General features: G+C 40.4%; 1 protein-coding gene across 1 annotated transcript; it reads right to left on the reverse strand.

The window, feature by feature from the left end:
* Nucleotides 1–4,912: 4,912 nt before the first annotated feature.
* On the reverse strand, nt 4,913–23,659 carry C1H14orf180 (chromosome 1 C14orf180 homolog). The gene is given in 5 exon segments (XM_067468469.1): nt 4,913–5,237; nt 11,645–11,668; nt 17,112–17,221; nt 19,628–19,747; nt 23,544–23,659. Coding segments are annotated over 5 exon segments (582 nt in total). The 3' UTR covers nt 4,913–5,025.
* Nucleotides 23,660–26,637: the final 2,978 nt, after the last annotated feature.

Genomic DNA, 26,637 nt, shown 5'->3' on the forward strand with positions numbered 1-26,637 from the left:
ACCTGGATGAGGTAGGAATAGAAAAAGTGTAATTGAGAGGAGCCCATAAAGGATGAACAGTAGGGTTAGGCTTTCAGTTTATGATGGGGGAAAGTGCATCATAGGCGCAACATTGTAGATGGAACAAACAGAAATGGGATAAATGGTCACTCTCCAAAGGCACATTGGAAGAGCCAAGTTTTCAAATTATTCTTGAAGGCTAGCTTGTCTAATCTCACCAGGTAGTGAGTTCCAATCAAAATGGTCAAAGGTCTGGAAACCATAGCCTCTGAGCAGTGGCTTAGAGAGCTGGATGTGTTTTGTCTGGAGAAGAAAAAGTTAAAGATTGCATGGTAGCTATGTTCAAATATGTGAAAGAATGTCATTTTGAAGAGGGAGTCCGCTTGTGTTCTGCTACTCAAAAAACTAGGACATGGAACAACGTAGTCAAACCACAAGAAAAGAGACTCCACCTAAACATGTGGAAGAACTTCCTGATGGTAAGAGTTTTTCAAAAGCGGAATATGCTTCCTTGCAGTCTGATGAAATCTTCTTTGGAGGTTTTTAAACATAGGTTGGATGACTATCTGTTGGGAGTACTTTGAGTATGTATTCCTGTATGGCAGGAGGCTGGAATGGATAGGCCTTCTGGTCTCTTCTAACTATGATTCTATACATGTAGCTGAAAATTTATCTGGTGAAATAATCTCACATAAATAAGTGAATCACTCAACAGTGAAAATTAGTCTTTCTTTTGCTAGCTTTTCCATATATAGTGTGTTCCTTACAACGAAAGATATTACCATGTTAATTTCAGCCAGCTATGAGTAATATGATGTAGCCAAGATGCAGTGTGCATTTACACTGTAGAATTAAAACAGTTTGACACAACTTTAACTGCCGTGGATCAATGCTTGGAATCATGGGAGCTGTATTTTTACATGGTCTTTTCACCTTCTCTGCCAAAGTATTTATTTATTTATTTATTTATTTGGGGTTCTTTTACCCCGCCTTTTTCACCCCGAAGGGGACTCAGGGTGGCTTACAAAAGCAAAGGCACAATTTGATGCCTGCATCATAAAGACAATCAAACACAAAATTACATCAATACACAGTTAACAACAAATATACATTATAACCATAAAATCAATAAAACCAAATACAAACCCAATTTCTCCTCTTATATGGTCAGCGTTCGCTACTCATAGATCTAGTTTTACGTTCCACTTCATCAATCCTGCTGGTCTTACTCGCCTGGTTGTCTGATTTAATTGCCGGAGTGCCCAAAGGCCTGGTCCCATAACCAAGTCTTCACCCTCCTCCTGAAGGAGAGGAGGGATGATGATGCCCTGATTTCCCCCGGGAGTGAGTTCCATAGGTGAGGGGCCACCACTGAGAAAGCCCTGCTTCTCATCCCCACCAGCCTCACTTGTGACAGTGGTGGGGTCGATAGCAGGGCCTCCCCAGATGATCTCAGACTCCGAGGTGGGACGTAGAGGGAGATACGTTCGGACAGATACACTGGACCGGAACCGTACAGGGTTTTGTAGGTCAAAACCAGCACCTTGAATTGTGCTCGGAACTGAATCGGCAGCCAGTGGAGCTGGCACAGCAGGGGGGTGGTATGCTCCCTGCATGTCGCTCCACCAAAATACTCATTTCACAATTATTATTATTATTATTATTATTATTATTATTATTATTTCACAGTTTTGTATACCGAGCTTCTCAACCTTGTTGAGGGACTCAGCCCGGTTTACAGCCATAAAAACATATACACTCATTAAAATATCATATATCACAATTACAAAAAACTTTAAAATAACACTATGTCTAAAACTACTGTGGTCAGTTGTCCTATTAAGATGGATCTACACCAATGAATCCATGCTTCACCAAAATACTCATTTCACAATTTCATAACACTGAACCATGGCAGCTAAAGTGGTTTCAAACTGTCTTAGTTCTACAGCAGTCAGGTCTGTAGCCAGGATTTTAATTCGGGAGGAGCTGAGTTTGATTGGGGGGGGGGGGGGGGGCTGAGTCTGAGTGAAAGAAGGTCTATCCTAGCAAACCTTTTGTATCATTACCCCAATACCCCCATGTATATAGGATATATGGAGCATGGTGATCAGATCATGATATGAATAAACATAACAGTTTAAATATGTACCAGTAAGGCCTTCTTGTGGACCACCATAAGAATTTGGGGGGGGGGGGAGGGCTGAAGCTCCTCAACCCCCCCCCCCCCCCCCCCCGGCTACATGCCTAACAGCAGTGGTTCATAACCTGTGAGCCGTAGACCACCAGTGGGCAGCAAGGACAAAAATTTGGTCTGTGAACCTCTTTCCTCTTTATTTTATTGTATTTATTTTATTTCTGCTCCCTTCACTCTGCCTGCCACTCCTTCCCTATTGCTGACCATGGAATATATTCTGTATCAGAATGGTCTACCCAATGCAGTTTTCTGAATAGAGCACCCCAAACCAAATCTAAAGTTGACCAAAAACTGATTTGTAACCCTTTTGGTACTAATGTTGGATAGTGGTCCCTGGTCAAAGTGGTCTCTGGTCATGTAGTTCCTGGTCAAGTGGTCCCTGGTCAAAAAGAAAAAGGATGGGAATCAGTGTTCTACGGTATAAATGCAGTCACTATTTCTCCATTTGATTCTTTTGGCCAATATTCTCCTTCATGCTGGGGAAGATAAAGTTCTACTGATTGAATAAACAGCACCTGGATTGGCCTTAATTCTGAGAGCTGCATTTTGGAGAAATGCACAGCAAACTTGCTAAAACAGCTATGTTGGACATTATGCATTCATGCCTTAGTTCAGGATTAGGCAATGATGGAAGGCTAAGGGACCACATTCGTCCACACTAGACCTTGGGGGACTATCCTCACTAAGGGTATGTTGTTCAAATGGAAGGTAGAGTCAAACACTGCTGAATTCCCCATCCTAAATAACAGCCCCAGACAAGCACATGCTAAGCATGCGAGTTCTTCTTTCATTCCTGCGTTTGCTCAGGGGCACTCATTAAAGGAGTGGTTTCTGCTTGGTGGGCCTCATGGGCCCTCACTAGCTCACCTCATGTTGACTGAGGAAGCTGCCAATCCTTTCATTCTATGTCTGCTAGAAGGGATATTTGCTTCCTGGTGTTTTATTGTTTCTGTTGGTTTGCATTTTTAATGTTGTATTTTTTTCTGCTAAGCCTCTCACAGAATATTTGTTGCTGGGTGGCAACATAAATTTTAATAGTGATATAGTACCAATAGGAATGAAATAACAATGTACTCCTTAAAAATAAAACATTGTAACAAGAGAGTATAACAACTGCCTATCAATAATAATAATAATAATAATAATAATAATAATAATAATAATAATATTTATAGCTGTCCTCTCTCCTCTATCTATCATCTATCTATCTATCTATCTATCTATCTATCTATCTATCTATCTTCTATTGGTTGAGCAATCTTATTTCTCCCCCACCCCCCTCTAATCAGTAATCTAAATCTGCATATATTTATTGAAGCAATTAATCAACAGGACTAAACATATAAGCAAAACTGGGTTGTTGTAGGTTTTTCCGGGCTATATGGCCATGTTCTAGAGGCATTCTCACCTGACATTTCACCTGCATCTATGGCAAGCATCTCAGAGGTAGTGAGGTCTGCTGGAACTAGGAAAATGGGTTTATATATCTGTGGAATGACCAGGGTGGGACAAAGAACTCTTGTCTGTTGGAGCTAGGTGTTAATGTTTCAACTGACCACCTTGATTAGCATTTGATGGCCTGGCAGTGCCGGGGGCAATCTTTTATATAAGCAAAACATTTCGATCTTCATTTTCTTCATTTGTTAAAGATGAAACTGAGCAGCATACAAAATAACACTTTAGAATGTCCTGTTTCCAGCGAATGATGGTCTTTCCTATCCATTGAGGTTGAAGCTATGTGGTGTTGAGGTCTTAAGCCAATAGACTCTTGTATCTATGGCGCATATGACCCAAGACCTCCCACTGATATCTGAAACAAGCTAATACCAAGTCCCATATTTGTTACTATATATAGGGTGGAGTCATACCATAGAATAACATTGGAGAACCCATAGAGAGGAGAGGAGACCCCCAAACACTTTCAGAGGAGTTTTTTTTTGTAGTGCAAATAAGTGAAACTATGAATATCGAGTCTGCAGATAAGGGGTTTATAGTGTAGTCAAATCTGGTAGGTCGCACAGAACCCAGAAAGAGGTACAAAAATGTGACCACCACCCCAACTATGGAACTCCCTGCTAAAGGAAATCAGGCTCTTCTCAACTTCAGCTGGGCTGTTGGAAACCTTTAGCCCTTGAAATTTCTCTAGCAAGTTTTTTTATTATGCATTTTTTTTAAAAAAAAAACCCTATTTTTTTCCACAGACAAAAAAGAGGAGAACAAAGAAGGTGGAGGCTCCTTCTTTGGATGACCATCTGTCGGGTGTGCTTTGAATGCAATTTTCCTGCTTCTTGGTAGGGGGTTGGACTAGTTGGCCCATGAGGTCTCTTCCAACTCCATGATTCTATGATTACTACACTAAGACTATATAAATGTCTACTATATCACCAAGGAAGAGGAAGGGGGTCTGATTTCTCTGGCTATTTTCACCGGCTGGTTTAAAATTGTTTGAAAGGAATTCTCAGTTAGTTTAAAATATTTTTAATCTATGTATTTTATATTTTCAGTGTTTTGTGTTCATGTTTGCCTCAGAGGCTTTGGTAGACACTTTCAGTAAAATATATAATGCTTCATGCATCTCATTCTTGGACCCGTAATTGCTATTGAGACAGGTAGGACTTGATAACTGCAGTACAGAGAGAAATACAGAAACCAAATTCATATAGGAAGCAGGAGGAGGCTACTGCGGATTGCTCTGTTATTTTACAAGGAGACAACAACCACTCATTCTCTGTTTAGTTAAAAAAAATCAGACTTTATTTCTTCAAATGCAACCAGACGTAAAGGAGCCCATTGTTTTCAGCCCGGCATGGCTCCCTGCTTACGGCTGTCTATTGCCTCACAAACCAAGTCCAACATTTCAAAGCAACGTGTCTGATCTGAAGGATGACGATAACAAGCTGGGAGTGAAATTCTTCCAAGACTTTGAAATTGTGCCTCCTGCTGCTGTAGTATAGACCTGCAGCCAACAGCAGAATCATGCAAAAAAGGCAAATCCCCAGGAACACAGGCAAAATGTTTGATGGCCTCTCGCGTGCTGGGACTAGAGTGGAGGAGAGACAGGAGCGTTGGAAGAAGGAAGTGAGAGAGATTAGAATGTTGTTCCTCCAGACATATTCACACACTTTTGCCCTCCTATATTTGCCAATCAGTCTGATTGCCGGTGCTGTCCCAAAGCTGGGAAATAATAAGTAAATTCTAAATCTGTAATAAGTACATTTTGCAGAGTAATGACTATAGGGTTGCCAGAGTGAAAACTTATATGACCTCTTGTACCTTTACTGGTTATATAGAAAGGGGCATATTGGCAGGCATTGCTTGTTCCTTGGGGCTCATCTACATGGGCACTTTATCCCTCAGTGGACAATAATTGGTTCCATGGCATTAACACGATGTAAATCCCATGGAGTCATCTCAACTCTCAACATGGGTGCAGCCACTTAATATGGTTATGCCCCATATTATGGAAAGTTGTGGAATGCTCTGGAGTTTTCCCAATGCTCTGGAGCAAGTGAGAATAGCTTAAATGGTTTTGATTTGGAACTGGCCTCATTATTCATACAGTTCAGTGCTGCCATCCTGCTTTCCCAGGGATTGAGAGATCATCACTGGAGATCCATGGCCCATCATTATGACGATGACAACACAAGATAGTTAAAGGTGGTAATCCCATAGGGCTGAGGCAGATTTGGCCCTGGACTCCATGACATGTAGCCAGACAGTGTAGCCATCCCCAAGTTTGGTCCAGAGTTAAAGATTTAAAGATTTAAAGATAGGCTCAAAGCCAACCTTAACAACTCTGGTGTAGACACTGAGAACTGGGAAGCCCTGGCTCTTGAGTGTTCCAGCTGGAGGTCAGTTGTGACCATTAGTGCTGTAAAATTTGAAGAGGCATGAATGGAGGGCGAAAGAGAGAAATGTGCTAAGAGGAAGGTGCATCAAGCCAACCCTGACTGGGACTGCCTTCCACCTGGAAACCAATGCCCTCACTGTGGGAGAAGATGCAGATCAAGAATAGGGTTCCACAGTCACCTACGGACCCACCAGCACACTGATCCTGGAAGACTATCCTATTCGGATAATGAGGGATCGCCTAAGTAAGTCCAGAGTATTGTTGCTCTGCCAGCTCCATAGTAACCGGCCCATGTAGATATCCCTCTGGTTGCATGACATGTAACACTACCAACTGCAATTCCCTCTTCTACACATCCAGTCACTCATTCACCTTGAACTCTTTGGCAGACAATAAAAGTGTGCTTGTAACTTATTTATGAAAAGAACAGTTGCAAGGTGGCGTGAGGGTTTAGCATGTCCTAAAGAAGCAACAAGATGAAGCTTAACCTATTTCCCCTTCTCTCTGTAGCATTACCCAGTGCTACTTGCTTTCCTCCATGTTGCATTAAACCTGGTTGTACCAAACATTACAAGGCCATTTTGTAAACACATCCAGTCCTGGTGCCAGAAAATGTAGGCAAGGGATGGCAGTGCCATAGAGTTCATCGTAGTTGTGAGGAAAGTGATGGTCAGGTCACATTTCTGCTATAAATTGCTTCCTTGCTCTGCAGCTGTGTGGCAACCATTCAAATTCCTCGATGCTAGCTCTGTCACTGAATGTGTTGTTCTGGCCCCATGCCCTTGAGTAAGGCTCTTTGGCACACATTGGTTAAATAGAAACAATGAAGATTTCTCCCTCCTAAAGGAAAGGAATCTAATGGAGCGTTAAAAGGTTTTGATTATATACAACAAGAACAGGATTACCATAATTAATGCATGTACTTGGCTATCCTACTAGCCATTTTTTCTCTCCCCTTTCCACCCTATACATCTTAGCAAAGTCAGGCACAGTTTAAATAATTCTTGATGCTAAGCAGCTCTGGAAAAGGACTTTATGCTCACTGGCTCATTACATGAACTGGTTATATCCTCACCTTTCAAGCTAAATAAATAAAAGTGTGCTAGCACCTATGGTTCTTTTTGGAGTGATGTTCCAGTGACTATTGCGATTTTTAGATCTCCCTTTCCTAGGGTGGAGAAAAGCTTTGCCCTCAGAGAAAGAGCCTTTAGTGCTTGGGAAAGTTAGTTCTTGGCTAGAACTTCAGAATGTTCTAAGTCAGTATGGGGACTGTTACATCATAACTTGAAAAATTCAGAACAATTCTCTTTATGGTGAATGGGTTTAAATTCATTGAGGTATCTAATAAAATGGCAGAAATGTTAGAATTTTAATTTGCAGGCATGGTTTGCAGTTCAAAAGAGCTATTGATAAGCTGAAAGGTGTCCAGAGGAGGGTGACTAAAGTGACCAAAGGTCTGTAGACCATGGCCTATGAGGAGCATCTTAAAGAACTGGGTATGTTTAGACTGCAGAAGAGAAAGTTGAGAGGAGACATGATAGCCATTTATAAATATGTGAAAGGGTGTCATATGGAAGAGGGAACAGACTTGTTTTCTGCTGCCCTTGAAACTAGGACTTGGAGCAAACGGTTCAAATTACAGGAAAGGAGTTTCCACCTGAACATTAGGAAGCACTTCCTGACCGTACAAGCTGTTCAATAGTGGAACTCTCTGCCTCAGGGTGTGGTGGAAGTTGCTTTCTTGGAAACTTTTAAACAGAGGTTGGATGGCTATCTGTCAGGGTTACCTTGATTTTGCTTTTCCTGTATGACAGGGGGTTGGACTAGATGACCCATGCGATTTCTTCCAACTCTAAGATTCTATGATTCTCATTTACTTTTTGTTCAGATTTTGTTCACTACTGACCATGGTGGCTGTCCCTAAAAGTTGGGTTTCCAACAGATGAATCCCTGTGAGGATGTGGAAGGATCCACCCACTACAGGCAGTATTTCTGTGTCACTGGATCTCCAACATTGGAGAGCACATAAAGGAGGGATATCTTATGCAGATGTTGAAAGAGATCTTTCCATAATTCCGATATGGCCTGTGTGTGAGGTGAACTATAACACACCTGGCACAGAAATCACTGATCTGCTCCCTCATTGGAATAAATAAACAAATGGAAGGGGAAACAAAATCTTGGCTGGGACCTTGTGTCAGGAATAGAATGCCCTTGATATTTGCTGGGGTTTGGTTCCAAGACATCTTTCAATGTGTGCTCAAGTTCCATTACATATAATGGCATAGTAAAATGGCGCCCCTTATATAAAATGGCAAAATCAAGATTTACTTTTTAGATTTTTTGTTAATCTATTTTTTATGTTTGTATATTTGCAAATTTTAAATTGTATTGAAGTGCTTTTAATGTAAGCCGCCTTGAGTCTCCTTTGTAGAGAGAAAAAGCGGGGTATAAATAAACATAACAAACATAACAACAACAGCAGCAACAACAACAACCATGAAAGCCTTCGACAATACATACAACAACTATATCTGATGGTTAAATCTGTGCATGTAGAATCTGTAGATATGCAAGGCCAACTTGTGCCTTCCCCCAACCCTGGTCCATGCTTGTTAATCAGGGTGAATATCTTTGGGTAGCTTTTGGAAGAAAATCATTCCAAAATTGCTCTGGGAAAAATAATTTGCAAGGTGGGTGGAGGGCTTTTGTTCACAGAAAAATGGCATTATGGGACCCCATGTAGTCTACAGACTGCACTTTCTCTACCTTGTAGTCAGTCTGACTCAGCCCAAGGCAGTGACTTACGCTCTTATCATTTTAAGAAATGTGTGAAGTAAATAAACGTAAGGCCCAGCTTGTGACTTATGGGAGATAGACTGCCACACCAATATCTGTTGACAGGTAGCTGAGCTAGACAGAACATTTGGCTGACCCAGTGTGGCAATTTTTATGCAAGTTGCTTTGTTACTATTTTACAATAACAGTATTCTTTTATGTAAAGCTATTACAGTATGGGAAGTGCTAGTGAACACCCAATGCATGCCTTGGATAATAATCATTTTTTACAAATACTGTGCAAAATGTAGCCATTTGTCTGGTATATGGGCACAGGAAGAAAGAGGATAATTTTCCCCCCTAAAAAACGAAAAGCTCAACAAAACGAAATTCCCTGTCCTGTATTATTATGGGTAAAGGTCCACTATTTACTTTGGCCTATTTAAATTAGCTGCTATTACTCATGACGGAATTCATGGTAAACAATTAAGCTGTCATGCCGAGGCAACATGGAGGAAAGTAGGAGTCATAAAGGCAAGCAACCAACCCATAATAATGTATCAAAAAGTGTAAGGGGAGAAAGTAGAATGCTAAGAGCAAATCATTTTAAAGCACCCAAGAAACCGAATCAATGTTCTCTAATAGAGTCAGGGAGAACTATTTGCTGCAAATGATTTATTCATCTTGAATAAAACCCGTCTTTCCGCTTGCAAATTATCTCTGAACAGGCTTCCATTTTCTTTGTTAAATCGATTGCTGTTTAAAATTACTCTCTTTGTGCCGTCTGTGAATAAATGTCAGCCTGTCGCCGGCTGGCTAACACCTTCTTGCAACGGCTGATTCAAATGTTATTCCACTTGTACAGTGTGATCTTTTTGTACTGATGTTGCTCGCGTTTGAAACAAATGTCGTGAAATTGCTTCTGCCTTAATTGGTCGAGAGAAGACATTCTGTTCTCAATGCTAAAGCTGTGGTTTTCAACCTGACCTTAATGTTAGACAGAGGAAGGCACCCACCTTATGAATTCATGGCAGACCGAAAACTCAGCCAGAAGGTTTCAGGCTAATAGCTCAGCATCTTCTATATTATGTCCCAATCTGATTTAATTTTTATTCCTCCAGCAAATTTCTGCTTTTGATATGCTACATCAGCTACTTAGTTAAACATATAACTAAGTAATGTCTCCTGGCCTGACTTCTATTCTCTAGTCCAGGGAATCTTAATTTACCTATCTCCCCACCCTTAACTTTAGACTTAGGGTCACCCTAAGTATGAAACAATAACAATCCTATCTCATCAGCTAAAAGCAGGCCCAGACTTCCCATTGGAACATTGGTAAGTTTATGTTGGTTAAATTGTTCTTCCTTTTAAAATGTATTGTTCTTTCATATATTTGTTGCACCTCAAATAAGATATGTGCAGTGTGCATAGGAATTACAGATTAAAGAGAAGATTGGCCAAAACTAACAAAATGAAGTTCAACAGGGACAAATGTAAGATACTCCACTCAGGCAGAAAAAATTAAATGCAAAGATACATAATGGGGGACGATGCCTGGTACATGTGGAAAAGATCTTGGAGTCCTTGTGGACAACAAGTTAAACATGAGCCAACAATGTCATGAGGCAGCAATCACACTGTGAATCACACTGGAATCACACTGTGTCCAATTCTGGGCACCGCAATTGAAGAGAGATGCTGGAAGGTGTCCAGAGGAAGACAACTAAAATTATCAAGGGTCTGGAGAACAAGCCCTATGAAGAGTGGCTTAAATGTTTAGCCTGCAGAAGTCTGAGAGGAGACATGATTAGGGCCATGTATCAAATTGTGAGAGGAAGTCATAGGGAGGAGGAAGCAAGCTTGTTTTCTGCTGCCCTGGGGACTACGACATGGAACAATGGCTTCAAACTACAGGAAAGGAGATTCCACATGAGGAAGAACTTCCTGACTCTGAGAGCTGTTCAGCAGTGGAACTCTCTGCCTAGGAGTGTGGTGGTGGCTCCTTCATTGTAGGCTTTTAAACAGAGGCTGGATGGCCATCTGTTGGGATACTTTGAATGCAATTTTCCTGCTTCTTGGCAGGGGGTTGGACTGGATGGTCCACGAGGTCTCTTCCAACTTTATGATTCTATGATTCTATGAATTTGTTCAAGTTCTTTTCAAACTATAGTCCAGCCTGCCAACAGTCTGAGGGACCGTGAAATGGTCCTCTGCTTTAAAATTTGAGGGCCCCTGCTCTAGTCCACCCTAATAGCCAGAAATCAGATTGGACAAAAAAGGTTTGTCTGATGACCTATCAGGGCAGTGGAGGATATATTTCCAACTCATTTCACCTGCAAGTGAGACTGTGGACATCAGAAGCAGGATCCCTGCTACAAGTTCTTGTCTCAGGTTCTCAGGTTCACCTACAACCCTTCCACACAGCCCTATACCCAGAATATCGAGGCAGAAAATCCCACAATATCTGATTTGAACTGGTTTTCTGAGTCCACACTCAGATAATATGGGATTTTCTGCCTTGATATTCTTGGATATAAGGCTGTGTGGAAGGGCTCCTACTGGGAAAAGGGAGTTGAAAATCTTATCCTCCTTGCATCTCATCACTAACTGAACAGATCCAGTTGCTGGCTGTTATTGTGGACTGGAGGAAACTTTGACCTTACAACATCTAACTAAATACAGAGCAGTTACAGATCCATAACTCTAGGTTATGAATCTATATCTGCCATATTGAATTCTAGGCAATAACAATAGCTGTAGGTCCCACAACTGAGTTCTACAATGGCCCCATGATTAACACATGAGAGATTTCAACTTACCAGTCATGTGGTCATGGGAATCACCTAGGAAACAGAAAAGGAAATTGATTACATTAATAACATTGTAAAGAAAGACTTCTTTGGTTTCGTAAAAGAAAACAAAAAAGGATAATTTGTTTAGAATCTAGCTGCTGGTTGGAAATTTCTGAGTTAAGCAGCCAATAGAAATGGAAATATATACGGTTCACTTCTAAACATAATGAGTCAAATTTGGCAGTCAAGCAAGCTAGTTTTACATGCTCACAATTTCTTTCGGTAAAGAAATTTTAGTTCTGTCTCCTCCAACTGTGACTGTGGATCATTGCACAGGTAAGTGTGGCACTGTGGTGTGATCAGGGGCTGGTGATACATTTTACCCATCAATAGTAGGGGGCAGGTTTGCTGCAAGGAAGGGTGGACCGGCAATAGGTTGTGCACAGTGTTATGTGATAGAGGCCTTCACCAAAGATCCCCTTTGGTGATGGTGCTGTTCCTATATTGGACTACCTACTTTATGCAATAGAGTCCTATATGACTCCAGCATGTTGTTGTTGTTGTTGTTGTTGTTGTTGTTGTTGTCGTTGTTGTTGTAATTCTGCATTTGTTTTGTTACTAATTTATTTGGATCTGTATTTTGGATTCAACTATAGAGATACATGCCTTAGTTATGTCCCATTTGGACTACTGTGAAGTCCAAATGGGTAAAATATTAATTTTTTGCGAAAAAAATTACATCTCTATCCGCTGCTGCTCTGGAGGATTATGTTACTTGACAATCAGTTGAATTTATTTGAAGATTACTTGCCGGTTGAACCCTGACTGTATGGCAGCTAAGCAGTTACTGGAAACAATAGTATGAAATGGAAAAAATGCCCAATGGTTGGGTGTTTGGATTTTCTCTCAAATATTCTGCTATTTCTTTTCAAGTTGTGTGGCAGTACACACTCCACATTTGCGGTATTAACTTTTCTGGATTTGATTAACTGTTGGATGGTGCTATGAAAACTAAACCAGGAGATGACTACAGATGTCCAGATCAGAGACTTCCCTTGGTCAACCATCATTGGAAGTTATTGGGTAGGGGTGCAAAATAGTTTGGCCCCACAACAGTCTGAGGAAACATGAAGTGGCCCTCTGCTTTAAAAGTTTGAGGACTCCTGTTTTAAACAATTTATTCAATGAGAATGCTTGTTGATTTTAACAGAGATTTTCCCTTCAATATTTTGTTTGTTATTATTAACTCTCTTGTGCACTATTTTGGAGAGAGAGCTTGGAAAACATAGCAAAATCAGTAACTTAATCAAACGTCTGGAAGCCAAGCCCTATGGGGATCCTCTTAGGGAGTTGGGCATTTTATTGCTGGAGAAGAGAAGATTGACTGGTGACATAAGAACCATGTTTAAAGGATGCCATATTGAAGAGGGAGCAATCTCCTCTTCTGGAGACTTGGGCATGGAGTATTCAAACTACAAGAAAAGAGATTTCACCTAAACATTGGGAAGAACGTCCCAACAATAAGAGCTGTTCAATGGTGGAATACATTGCCTGGGAGTGTGGTCGAATATCTTTTTCTGAGGTTTTTAGAAACAGTGTTGGATGATCATATGTTTGGAGTGCTTTGATTGTATATCAAAATGTCATTATGGAGTTGGCCTGGATGGCACTTGGGGTCTCTGCCAACTCTATAATTCTAAAAGAAAATTATTCTAAATGTTCAAAATCTTAAATATCTGCCATTGTTTACAAAAGGAAAGGACCAACCCTGCCCCATGTTGTGTATCTTGAATCTTTAGACTTTAGGTTATACTGAGTGTGTATTCTTTGGATTTCACTGGAAACTCCATTCTAGTTTTTAATATTGTAACCATACCTGTTGATTGGAATGATATTACTTTGTGAATTCTCTTGAGTAGAAGGTTATTGTAAATGTTCCTTGTCACTCTAAGATAAATGATGATGTGAATAGGTTTGTTGAAGAAATACAGTCTACTGTGAGGAACCAAGATGCTTTATAACCATGTATCTATGTTATTTCCCAAAAGAAAATGTGACCTGCTAATATACCAAGAATGAGAAAAGTAAAGTTGTCTTCTTCTTCTTTTTTAAATACACTTTTAGTATATTTTTGAAGTATCATCTAATAATGTCCTGGAACAGTATTAAAAATCCGACCTTGATTTACAGAGAAAAATACAGTGAATGGAAAAATGTCTATGCTGCCAAAAACCTTTCATTTCTCTATCCGTTGCTGAGCCATATTGATGGTTTGTGTTGACATATGGCAAAATAACATTTGTCAGAGATCACTTGCTTTAAAGGATACATATGGTAGTGTCGGCAGAAGAAAACGAGGACTTTTTATTTCCCCATCTCACCTTCAGTGTCTTACCAAAGTATTCCAGGTGTAACTTTTCATTTTGCTATTTAAAATTAAATTAACTCTGCAGCAGCTGGTGTAAGGGATGGAAAGCAGAACTTGAGTGTAAAGCTTATAGTCTTTAAAAACCAGAAACTGAATGCCATTGAACTCAGTAGAGTTTTACCTCGCAGTAAATATTTTATAGTGTTGGGCTATAAGCAGACATCAGAGCTTGAAAAAGGAGGTTTTTCAGATCATGACCCTCCAAAGCATCCAAGTACCATGACTGTGGGTACATATACCTCAGTTTTAACAATAGTAGCACAACATTTTCTAGATTCAGTGCTCAAGCAGCATCTCAGAACCCATTGAAATATACTACAGTAGGTATGACAGCTTCAATAAAAAAGGAAAATATCTTTCATATCATCTTCTGCCCAATTCTTAAAAAGAAATAAAACCCCAGAGATACATGACATTAGACCAGGAACCTTCTGTATGTAAACCATGTGTTCTGTCCCAAAGACACTGAGGGCTAAAGCACTCCTGAAAAATTATATCCAATCTGTTTAAAGAATACCACAAAAGGACAATCCACCACTCTCCAAGGCAGTTTATTCCACTGTTGGACAGTTCACGCAGTGATGTAGTTCTTCCTTATGTTAAGGTAGAACCTCTTTTCTTATAATTTGAATGTTGTTGTTGTTTATTTATTCAGTCGCTTTTGACTCTTTGTGAAGACTGACAGGGAGCCCATGCCAGAGCTCCCTGTTGGCCGTGGACACCCCCAGCTCCTTCAAGGTCAAGCCAGTTACTTCAAGGATACCATCCATTCATCCTGCCCTTGGTCGGCCCCTCTTCCTTTTCTTTTCCCAGCATCATTATCTTCTCCAAGCTTTCCTCTCTTCTCGTTGTGTGGCCAAACTACTTCATCTTTGTCTCTAATATCCTTCCCTCTAGTGAGCAGCCGGGCATTATTTCCTGGAGTATGGACTGGTTGGATCGTCTTTCAAAATTTTTCCTCCAACACCATAGTTCAAAAACATCTGACTTCTTTTGCTCAGACTTCCTTATGGTCTAGCTATCACATCCATAGGTTACTATGGGGAATACCATTGCTTTAACTATGTGAATTATTTTCTGATTTCCTGGCTGCAGTCTGCATCTACAGTAATCTTTGCACCTAGAAATACAAAGTCTGTCACTGCCTCCATGTTTTCTCCCTATATTTGCCAATTATCAATCAGTCTGATTGCCATAATCTTGGTTTTTAAATATATATATTCATTAATTTCCAATCCCTAGAGAAACAAAGTATAAGATACCTCTATCTCCCACAAGTTCTATATGACATCATAGAATCATAGAATCAAAGAGTTGGAAGAGACCTCATGGGCCATCCAGTCCAACCCCCTGCCAAGAAGCAGGAATTGCATTCAAATCACCCCTGACAAATGGCCATCCAGCCTCTGCTTAAAAGCTTCCAAAGAAGGAGCCTCCACCACACTCCGGGGCAGAGAGTTCCACTGCTGAACAGCTCTCACAGTCAGGAAGTTCTTCCTAATGTTCAGATGGAATCTCCTCTCTTGTAGTTTGAAGCCATTGTTCCGCGTCTTAGTCTCCAAGGAAGCAGAAAACAAGCTTGCTCCCTCCTCCTTGTGGCTTCCTCTCACATATTTATACATGGCTATCATATCTCCTCTCTGCCTTCAGATATTTAAATATTACTATCATATTGATTCTCAATTTTCTCTTTTCCAAACTAAACATATCCAGTTTCCTAAGCTGTTCTCCACAGGATGTGACTTCAGCCATAGAAACCCACTGGGCGATCTTGGGTGAGTTACACTCTGAATCCTAGAAAATTCTGCAATAGGTTCCCCTTGAAGTCACACAACCTGAAGTTGCAAAACAACAACAATAATAACAGAGGCAGATGGTGGTCTTGGTCCATAAAATCAGTCTTAAGGATTGCTCACTGTCCCTTCTCTAAGATCTGCTTCCCCTCTAATCTCAAGGATGAGAGACAGCTGAAGGATTAGAGAAAAGCTTGAAAATTGTAGGCTTTTGGTCTATATCTCTTATCAGTTTTAACCTGCATCAACAGTGATAGTATATTAAAGTAGCTGCAGCCCAGACAAAACCATATGGAAAGCCATGGCTGTCCAGCATTGATTAGAAAAATGTAGGACATGTGAGATGCAGTTATTTCCTAGACCAGTTTCCTGGAGGTCCATACTGGTATGTCTGTTAAAATGGAGTTCTATCCCTTTGGAAAGAAGGAATTATTCTTTTAGGCTAACACCCTTTAACTAGAAACATCCAACAGCTTGGAAGACAGTGTTGATAAAATATCAACAGAAGAATCCAACTTTGCTTTAAGGCATCTTCAGGGATTAAAACTGAATGAGCAGTAGATCAATGATTATTATGGCAGGATTCACACAGTCAAATTAGAGATTGCTTGGCACTGCACTCTTTTTGTCCATTTTGCTTATGAAACACTGCAAGCTAGAAGCACCATAAATAAAGGTGCGTGTCCTATCCAAAGAAATTCCTCATATTAGAGAGAATTCCACCTTTCCAGGCAAAGACTTCCCCAGTGGTTCCAATGTCAGTGAGGTAGTAAATCCATTATGAAGTTTAGTCCATATTTGAAAGGAGTGTTCCAAAATGTTGAATGCCACTAGATTGCTATTGTACAAGAGGTTCTACCTATTGGTTAGACTGCTATATTTCCACCAGTCCAGCCATTAGCATCTTATGATCATTTGCCTTTGACCTACCACTTGATTCAGGATGGAAGATAAAGCTATAATAGTCAAATTTAGAATTAATTTATTGAATTCCATGTAGAAAGAGAAAACTGAAGTTTTGTAATGCAATGTGAAAACATCATAGGAATTAAAAAATTCAGGTTCAGAGAGATGCAATGAAACTGAGACTATGACATTCATGTTAGTAATCCAGATACATTCAATTCAAACAGCACAGCACAAAGCACAACACAACACAGAGCTCTAAAACGGTTCTGAAGCTGCTACAAAGTCTTCCAAAGGGACTGATTATGTGAGAGAATGCCACAGGAGAAGCCTGTCTTGGGCTGTTATTCTTATATATGGTACATACCAGGTGGAATAATTTCTTCTGATTCCCGAAATCGAACTGATTTCTTGGCTCTTGGCATTGTGCTGTCCTCCTGGTTCATAGATGATGATTTTCTCAATATGGAAGACTGACTCTGGTGACTCTGATGGGGAAAGAGAGTATGATTGATTTATTTATTGTATCAGAAGCAAACCAAGGGTACAGTTGTATTGTATTTTTAAAAAAACACATTATATGAAATGTCCTTTGTGTTGCCTTCAGGCTGAGAAAGGCGGTATATAAATAAAGTAAATAAATATATATATATTAATAAATAAATAGACCAGTATTTGGCCACTTGGGATGCCTCTGGTGTTGCTATGAGGAGGTCATCCATTGTGCATGTGACAGGGCTCAGACTGCATTGTATGATGCTGGTGATGCCTTTTGCCCAACATCAAAACTCAAAGTAGCTTTCAAATTATTGTAACCAAACATATAGTCATTCTATGCTGCCCTCAAGGTTGTTTACTTGTTTAGAGTCATGGGAGGTAGAACTGCACCTGGACATCAGTTCAGACTTTAGTTTCCTGTTACATTGGAGGTGAATTAGGAAGTTTGTACGGAAGGGCATACTGGAAACCTTCCCATGTAAGCATGAAAAAATCATCCAACCCAGAGTTACACTGCCATAATAACCCAACGGAAGGTAAGCTAAAGGAGTTCTCAGCTGATTGCCATTGCAATAGATAGGATTCATTTGTACTTTAGTTCTCCGAATCCTGCAATCAGTAAATGGATTCTGGGAAATGTAGATCCTCAAAAGAAAATTTCAAAGGATTGACTTGTTCTATATCTTTCCAGATGAGGACAATACAAACAGTCAGTGCTGATTAAATGAATAGCGCTATGAAACTACCATATCCACTTCTGCAGTTCCTGATTGACTGATTTCACTGAATCAATGAAAATGAACTCTTTACTAAGGCTAGGTGGCATCTTGGTCTTTCGAAAATGCTGTTTTGTCTTCTAAAAGTTTTCAAGGCAAAGATCTAGGTGTCATTTGCCATCAAGCTGTCTTTGACTTACAATGACACTATGAATGAGGAATATGCAAGAGGCCCAGTCCTCAGCTGTCCTGCTGTGTTGCAATTTTGGGACTGTATCTTAACTTATTGAATCAATTAATCTGTAATATAGTTTTCCTACTGCCTTTCAGTTTTCTCAGTATTATCACATTTGGTGAGTCATGTAACTCCATGATATTTCCAAACTACTGTGTATTGCAAATGTGTCCTTTGGAGATCTTGGTATACTGCACTTCAGATAAAGAAACTAATATATGGATAGTATAATTGTTTTTAAATTAGATACAAATATAGATATGCACCACTATGGGGAAGAGCCCCATAGTGGTGCAGCGGGTTAAACCACTGAGTTGCTGAACTTGCTGACCAAAAGATTGATGGTTCAAATCTGGGGAGCGGGGTTGGAGGGATGAGCTTCTGCCAACCTAGCAGTTTAAAAACATGCAAATTTAAGCAGATCAATAGGTACTGCTTCAGCAGGAAAGTAAGGGCACTCCATGCAGTCATGCCAGCCACATGACCTAAGAGGCAACTACGGACAATGCTGGCTCTTCGGCTTAGAAATGGAGATGAGCACCACTCCCCAGAGTCGGACACAACTAGACTTAATGTTGAGGGGAAACCTTTACCTACCTTATATGTATGGGAATCAAAACAAACATGAACAGCCTAAAATTGCTACTGGGCAGAACTTTGTTCTTTCATTGCAGTGCGCCCTACTGACATTTAATTCTCTCAATCAGGTATTTGAAGGCTCAAAGTTGCCTCATCGGTTTGGCTGAAAAAGGAACTGGAGTTAAACTCTCTTGCCCCAAGTTGCTGCTCCAAATGTGCTCAAGAGCTCTATGGATCAAAACTTACTTTCTTTTCCTTGATTTTGCATCTGGATTAAAATCTACAAAAAACTACTCAATGCTGCAAGGATCATATATCTCTCCCATGCCAATATGGTTATGACCACATTTTATATGTTTTACAAATTAGATCCATTATTACAGTAATAAAGTGAGATTTGAACCTTAGAATTTCCTACAGATATTACAGTAAAATTATTGATAGGATTTTAGTTGAGAAGTGACAAGATTTACTGTTCAGCAGGATTTTAAAGGCCGTAGTAAAACTCAGGGGAATGTCCATCATTAAATATACATCTTTCAGTCAAGATGGCTCTGCATTGATTGCTGAAATATGCTTTTTTATTGTTCCTGCCCTGTCAATAGCCTGAAGAAGAGCACATTCTTTTGTTTTTCCTAATGATATTTGTAGATCGGGTTGGTTTTGTGCTCCTCCTAAGAGTTGGGGGGAAAAACAGATTCCTGTAAAATGTCTCCCAGATATGAAGCCTCTTTATTGCTGTGGGAGATGAAGGTGGCCAATGCTGTTCATTTTCATAAAGCATCCAATTTTTGAATGCCTTAGGAATAATAAGACGGACAAAGGTGTTACTATATAGTCCTAAGAGTCAGGGACCATATTGCCTGAGATAGCAGTTTCTTTAGAGGGGCTTGCAAGTTTTAAAGTTTTTTGGTGAAATTCATAGGTCTCAAGCCTTTTGTAACATGAGATTTAGGGTACTTTTTCAAAGTGCTGCTTATATGAGACTAAACAGATTTTTTTTATCATGTCAGAAGCAACTTGAGAAACTGCAAGTAGCTTCTGGCTATCTGCAGAGACGTTGCCTAAGGGATGGATGTGTTACCATCCTGTGGGAGGCTTATCTCATGTCCCTGCATGGGAAGCTGAAGCTGACAGATGGGAGCTTACCCTTCCCTGTGGATTCAAACCGCCGACCTTCAGGTCAGCAGTTCAGTCAGCACAAGGGTTTAACCCATTGCGCCACTGCGACTCTAGATAGAGATGCCCAAGGATTATATTTGGTCTATATTTTTAAGTGCAGCAAGGCCCTGGTACCTTCTGGGGTTTGGTTCCATGACTTATTGTGCGTACTAAAATCTGTCGCTGCTCAGACTCTATAATATACAATGACACAGTATACTTATTCCTAAACTCTAATTCTCTAGGTGTAGAGATATAATATATGTGTAAAGTATTCCACTATTCGTTACGTCTTACCGGTACTTCCTTGTACATTGGAGAATCTGAAGAAAGACCTTCATACTGCAAAAAATGGACATTTGCAGAATTTCTGTAACCTTTGTGCACTTTGTTCTTTCATGGCTTCTGCAAAGATTGTACAATGCATCAAAAGTTATTTTTTTAAAAAAACTTCATTACCAGTATTGGATTTCTAAAAGGAGTTAGCTGTCATTACAGCTGAAATTTTAAAGTATGTGCTTGCTTATTATCTCAATGTAACTACAGTAACTTTTACCTCTTGTAAAGTTGAAGAGAAAAAGGGAGAGGGAGAGGGAGAGGGAGAGAGGAATCTATGTTAGAATAGGAAATAAAAGAGGCAAAATATTATTTAAACTTCAGTAGAAAAGTCCCTAAGGTTAACTCTCATATGTGGATGTTTGGGAGCCTCGTAGACGATAGGGATTCTAGACAGAGACTTTTAAACAATATTAAAGATGGTCATGTTGACCAAACAGCAAAATAAACAGATTTTGCCTGTTGTACTTTGCTGCGCAGCCATGATTTGTTTGTGTGTGTGGATTTTCAGATATAAAATCTGACTACAACGGAGGAATCAAAAGGTTTGGGGCTTAAATCTTTGAGTTTCTTCCTCCAACAAAAATAAAATTCTTTCATTGGACTACAATAGGGGTCCTCAAATAAAGGCCTGGGGGCTGGATACAGCCCTCCAAGGTCTTTTACCTGGCCCTCGCTCAGGGTCAACCTAAGTCTGAAATGACTTGAAAGCACACAACAACAAGAACAACAACAACAGTCCTATCTCATCAGCCAAAAGCGGGCCCATACTTCCCATCGAAATGCTAATAAGTTTATAATTGTTAAAATTGTTTTTCATTTTAATCATTGTATTGTTTTTTGAACTATGAGTAAAATATGTGCCATGTGCACAGGAATTCATTCATGTTTTTTTTTTCAAATTATAATCCGGCCCTCCAACAGTTTGAGGGACTGTGACCTGGCCCCCTGTTTAAAAGGATTGAGGACCCCTGGACTACAACCTGGGATTTGAATTCTGCAGGCTTTACTTTCTGTTTCTACATGTTTTTCCTGGATGTACCAGCACAGAGACTCCTTGAGAAATTCAATGCTGTCTGACTAAGAGAAGGCCAGTTATCTTTGCACAGGACAGAGACGTTAAGAGAAGTTACTTTACTTCTGCTAATGGGAATTAAACTTTTATTACCTTTTCTTATTGCTCTTTTTTTCTCTACTCCTCACATGGCCAATAAGGGTTCTGTCTAAATGGAATCTCCTCAATACTATCTTTACCGACGACCTCTCTCTCAGACAGAATTCAGGTCAGTGACTCTCACATTGTCACCATTTCCTCCTGTGTGATTTTAAACATTTTGACTAACTAGGAAGCCAGTGAAACTTTGAAAGTTTGCATAATATATTTTATGCTTCAGAGTTGGCCCAGAAAAGATATCACTGCATGTCCATTTTGGATTTTGTTGTAAAGGATGAGTTAACTTTAGGAAGAAGGGGAAAGTGATCTCTGCACATAGGAAGCAAGCAAAAGGCTTCATCAAAGAAGGAAACAGAGAGACGAAACAAAAGGAGAGGGCATGTTCTCTAGCATTCCTTCTCTCACTTGCTTCTAAAATGACATTACAATGAGCATGTAAATTAGTTGGACTGGTAGCATAAAGAAATTAATGACAATTACCTATTGTATGTAAGGAGTTGCTTTCAAGCTCTGAAAAGAAACACCTGTCAAAATATAGGGCTGAAGTTCACCCCATCAAAAAGACAGAGAGCACCAAGGATAACATGGAATGGAGTGTGCTGAAGTCTCTTGACTCTTCAGACATAAATCTGAATAAACTTGTACTTGGGTTGCCTCTTCAGATTTTTCTACAACTTGTAACTGCATCAAGCTTCCTAAGGATTGACTTTTTTTGCACATGACCTAATTTGAAAGTTTTCTCCTTGCTAGGCATGATTGCAAGAGGTTTGGGGCATTTTTTCAGGGATATTTTTCATAATTTGAGACATTTTTGTGAAATAAAATTCATCTAGAGCAGGCTTGCACAACATGTGGCCCGGGGTCCAGATGTGGTCCTCACAAGGCTTTGGTGCGGCCCACAGAGACTCTGAACCTTCGAGAGGGAGAACACACAGTGTTAAGTTTTGGCTCTGCCTTTTCCTCTCCTCTGCTTTAGTTCCCTCTGTTAATAGGCTTTCCCAATAGTGTAGATACCTTCCTTTGCATTAGTTTTTGGGTGGAGCATAAAAATCCCCTAGAGGCCAACCTTAATTGGTCTATTCTTTTTGCCTGTACAGAGCTCTCTTGCTAGACCCTTCTCTTATCTGCAGCAGAACTACAGTGACCAGAGGCTTGGGTGTTGTCTGGTAATCCTAGGCCCAAGCAATCCAAAACAGGCATCCTTAGCATTTGTGTTCAGCCAGTATTCATATACAAGCAGTCCCAGAGATAACAGAAGCTTTTGACCAGCTTAAGCTTCACAAGCAAGAAGATTGAGACAGCTTATGAGCACTAGTTTGTAAACCATCCTTTTGCACCAGAGGCAGGAGACTTTCAAAGACTCCAGAGAAATGACTGCAACCAGCAAAATCTCTTTTTGTAATATATTGTTTTAAGCTATCTTATAACAGTTATCATTTCACCTTGCCTAAAATGCCTCTGTCTGCTAAGGGTCTTAATCTTAACAGAAAGTATACAGATAGCCCCCGAGTAAAGCCAGACACAATAGGTTTTCCCAAAGGCTCAGGTGTGCCATCACACACAGTGCTGAAGCAGAGTAGCAATTGCAACTTGTCATTCCCACCTTCAGGTGTTTTACCTCTACATGTTTCATTTCTGTATACATCAAAGCAGCAAAGGGAAAGCTGGAAGTCCACATTGTTCATTTCCCTTGGTAAAGCCAAGGGAGAAACTTGGCTTTACCATGAAGTTGTTGTGGGGTCTCTATGGTGAAGCTAGGTTTCTCCTTCACAAGTGAGGGAAATGAACAGTGAAAAGCTGGATTTTTTCCCTCTGGAGGAGGAGATGACAGAGGCAAAGAGAAAGGAAGGGCAGTGCTGGGAAGAACTGAGACACCTGCAACTTCCCACCATGCTGCTTGCTCTGTGAGACAGGTGCCAGCACTCCGAGGCTTTCAAAGTCTATATACGGCCCGAAGAGGTTTAGCCTATTTTAATTTTGGCCCCTTATTATTGACAAGTTGTGCAGGCCTGATCTAGAGGTACAGCTACAAGAAGTAATGACAATAGTTTCCCACCCACAGCCCAAGCCTACATTTACTTGGCTGCTGTCCTTTTGAACATGATGATTTCCTGGAGGTGGGGCGGGGCAATAAAACAAACAACCAGCTATTCTCCTGTAGCTGGACACACAGCAACAACATCTGCAGGGACATCCAGGGATTGTTTGGAAGACATTCCAAAGCATTTCTGAATGTTTGTCTGCTATTCCTCACTGCCAACTCTTCTTTACTGATCAGGAAATGGCTAGAGATTGCCATCATTTGATAGTTGGTAGTGACTTCTACTATGACCGTAAAAGTGCATTGTGATGGCAGAAATGTGACATGACATCATAATTCAACAGTAGGATTCCACCTGCCATTTTGTACAGGAAAAAGATGACTGACATCCTGTTGGCATTTTACACATTTAGATATCTAGATGCCTAGTTGTTTTAGCAAAGCAGCACAAGTGTAACTCTGCATATGCACATATGTATTCTGGAATGCATAATGGGTTGTACAAAGTCTTATGCAGATGATGATGATGATGGTGATGGTGAAAACAACAACAACTTTATTTTAGTATCCCGCCACCATCTCCCCGAAGGGACTCAGGGCAGCTTCCATGGGGACCTAGCTCAGTCAGAGTTAAAATATTACACACTAAAAATACATATACAAGCATCATAAAATCATAATTAAAAGCATAATTCATCATACAGCAGCCAGTAGCTGAGCATAGTGGATGTTTCTGAACTAAGGGGCGAGGCAAAGGCATGTGCAATACAACTGCAAGGGCAGGGCTGATGGCAAAGCGCAAGAGGCAGATGATAAGTTAAGGCTGGAAGGGCCAAGTCAGATTAGTACAGTACAACTACAGGGAGCCCCTGGTGGTGCAATGGGTTAAACCCTTGTGCCAGCAGGACTGAAGACCAACAGGTCGTAGGTTCGAATCTGGGGAGAGTACAGATGAGCTCCCTCTGTCAGCTCCAGCTCCCCATGCAGGGACATGAGAGAAGCCTCCCACAAGGATGATAAAACATCAAAACATCTGGGCGTCCCCTGGGCAATGTCCTTGCAGACGGCCAATTCTCTCACACCAGAAGTGACTTGCAGTTTCTCAAGTCACTCCTGACATGAAAAAAAATTACAACTACAGGGGCAGGGGCAATAGTAAAGTGCAAGAGTCGAAAATTAAGTTATGGCTAGAAGGGCAAATTCATCTAGTGCAGCACAATCATCATTTAACCTTGTAAGTGCAACCAGAGTGTAAGATATCAGCTACTATGTGTTGTGTAAAATAATTTTCTTCACAAAAAGTTCTTTTATTTCAGAAAATAATGTTTACAAAAAAAGAATAAAAAACTTTTAAAATAAAAACTTGCAGAGGCTAACCATTTTCTTGACTGGTGTCTCCATGTATTGAGACTGTCTCATCAATCAGAAGAAAATCTGTGTATGTTAGTCACATCCCTAGATTTTAAAAAATTACAGAGATATAAAACCTATTTTACTATTATTTATTTATTTAGTTATTATTTGCTACATTTGTATACTGCCCCTCTCAGTCCGCAGGCGGCTCGGGGTGGTTCACAAGGCAACAATTCAATGCCAAAAACATCATAAAAACATTTAAAACATTTAAAAAGCAATAATATATCAATTAGGACCATAATAATAGTAAAAAACAAGTCATTTCACCTCCTAAATAAAAATGTCATCCAAACTCATAATCCAATTGTTCCATAATCCAATGTCTGTTACACTGCCTTTTCAAACGCCTGGTCGAACAGCCAGGTTTTGACTTTTATTCAGAAAATCAAAAGGGAGGGAGCCGATCTAATGTCCCTAGGAAGGGTGTTCCATAGCCAAGGGGCCACCACTGAGAAGGCCCTGTCTCTTGTCCCCACCAAGCGTATTTGTGACTCAAGAGTCAAGAGCATGGCTACCCCATACGTTCTTAACGTCCTAGATGGTTCATAAGGGGAGATGCATTTGGACAGATAAGTTGGGCCAGAACTGTTTAGGACTTTATAGGCTAAAGCCAGCACTTTGAATTGTGCCCAGTAGCAAACTGGTAACCAGTGGAGCAAGCGCATCAGAGGAGTTGTATACTCCCTGAGCACCACTCCTGTTAGTAATCTGGCTGCTGTCCGTTGGACCAACTGAAGCTTCCAAACAGTCTTCAAAGGCAACCCCACGTAGAACACGTTGCAGTAGTCTATATGGGATGTAATCAGAGCATGGACTGCCGTGGCCAAGTCAGACTTCCCAAGGTATGGGCACAGCTGGCACACAAGCTTTAACTGTGCAAATGCTCCCCTGGTGACGGCCAAACTTGGGATTTCAGGCTCAGCGATGAGTCCAGGATCCCACCCAAGCTAAGAACCTGCGTCTTCAGGGGGAGGGTAACTCTGTCCAACACAAAGTGCTAAAGAGACTTTGAAAAGTTACTGCTCTGAATTCCAGCACCCAGAATCCTACTTGGAAATTCTGGGAACTGTAATCTAAAAAGTTAACTTTCTCAAGCTCTGTTGAGACACAGATGTTAGGAAGCCACAAATATTTTACAAGATTTCAGAGTTAACATAAGTTACCTCGGGATTCATTTTCTTCCTTGTTCAGCATGATAAAAATAAATGCTGCTTCATCACAGCTGGGGCTCCCACGTTTTGCTATTAAAATCCGCTTAAGCAAAGCTGAAAAGAGAATAAAAACCCAGTAAACAGAAATGTACAATGAGTGGTGGGAAAAGATGGTGTTTTGAAGCAAAGTTATGCCAAAACATATTCTCAGGGATGTGGCTAAATCTCCAGGGCTATTGTGGACATGAACCAAACAGCCTGACCATTGTACCACATTGCAGTGGGCATCTGATTGCTATGAGACCTGTTGTGTAATGGGCACGAGAATACTATAGGACTCGTTGTGCAGTAGGAACTCCCGTGACTCTCCTGCTTTAACAAAGTTCAGGTGCCTAGAGTCCATGAGCTGTGATCAGTAGGCAGATATGTTTCAGTGTCAGAAAGATATGTTTATCAGTAGCAAGAGATAAAGTCCAGAATGATGTGGAACACAGCCACAGATTCAGAGGTTGCTAATAATGTGGAAGTCATACATTGTTAGGAAGAAGGAAATCACAGTAATAGTTGAGAGCCAGGAATGATTCCA

The sequence above is a fragment of the Anolis sagrei genome, chromosome 1 (assembly GCF_037176765.1).
Source record: "Anolis sagrei isolate rAnoSag1 chromosome 1, rAnoSag1.mat, whole genome shotgun sequence".
NCBI classification, from domain to species: Eukaryota; Metazoa; Chordata; class Lepidosauria; order Squamata; family Dactyloidae; genus Anolis; species Anolis sagrei.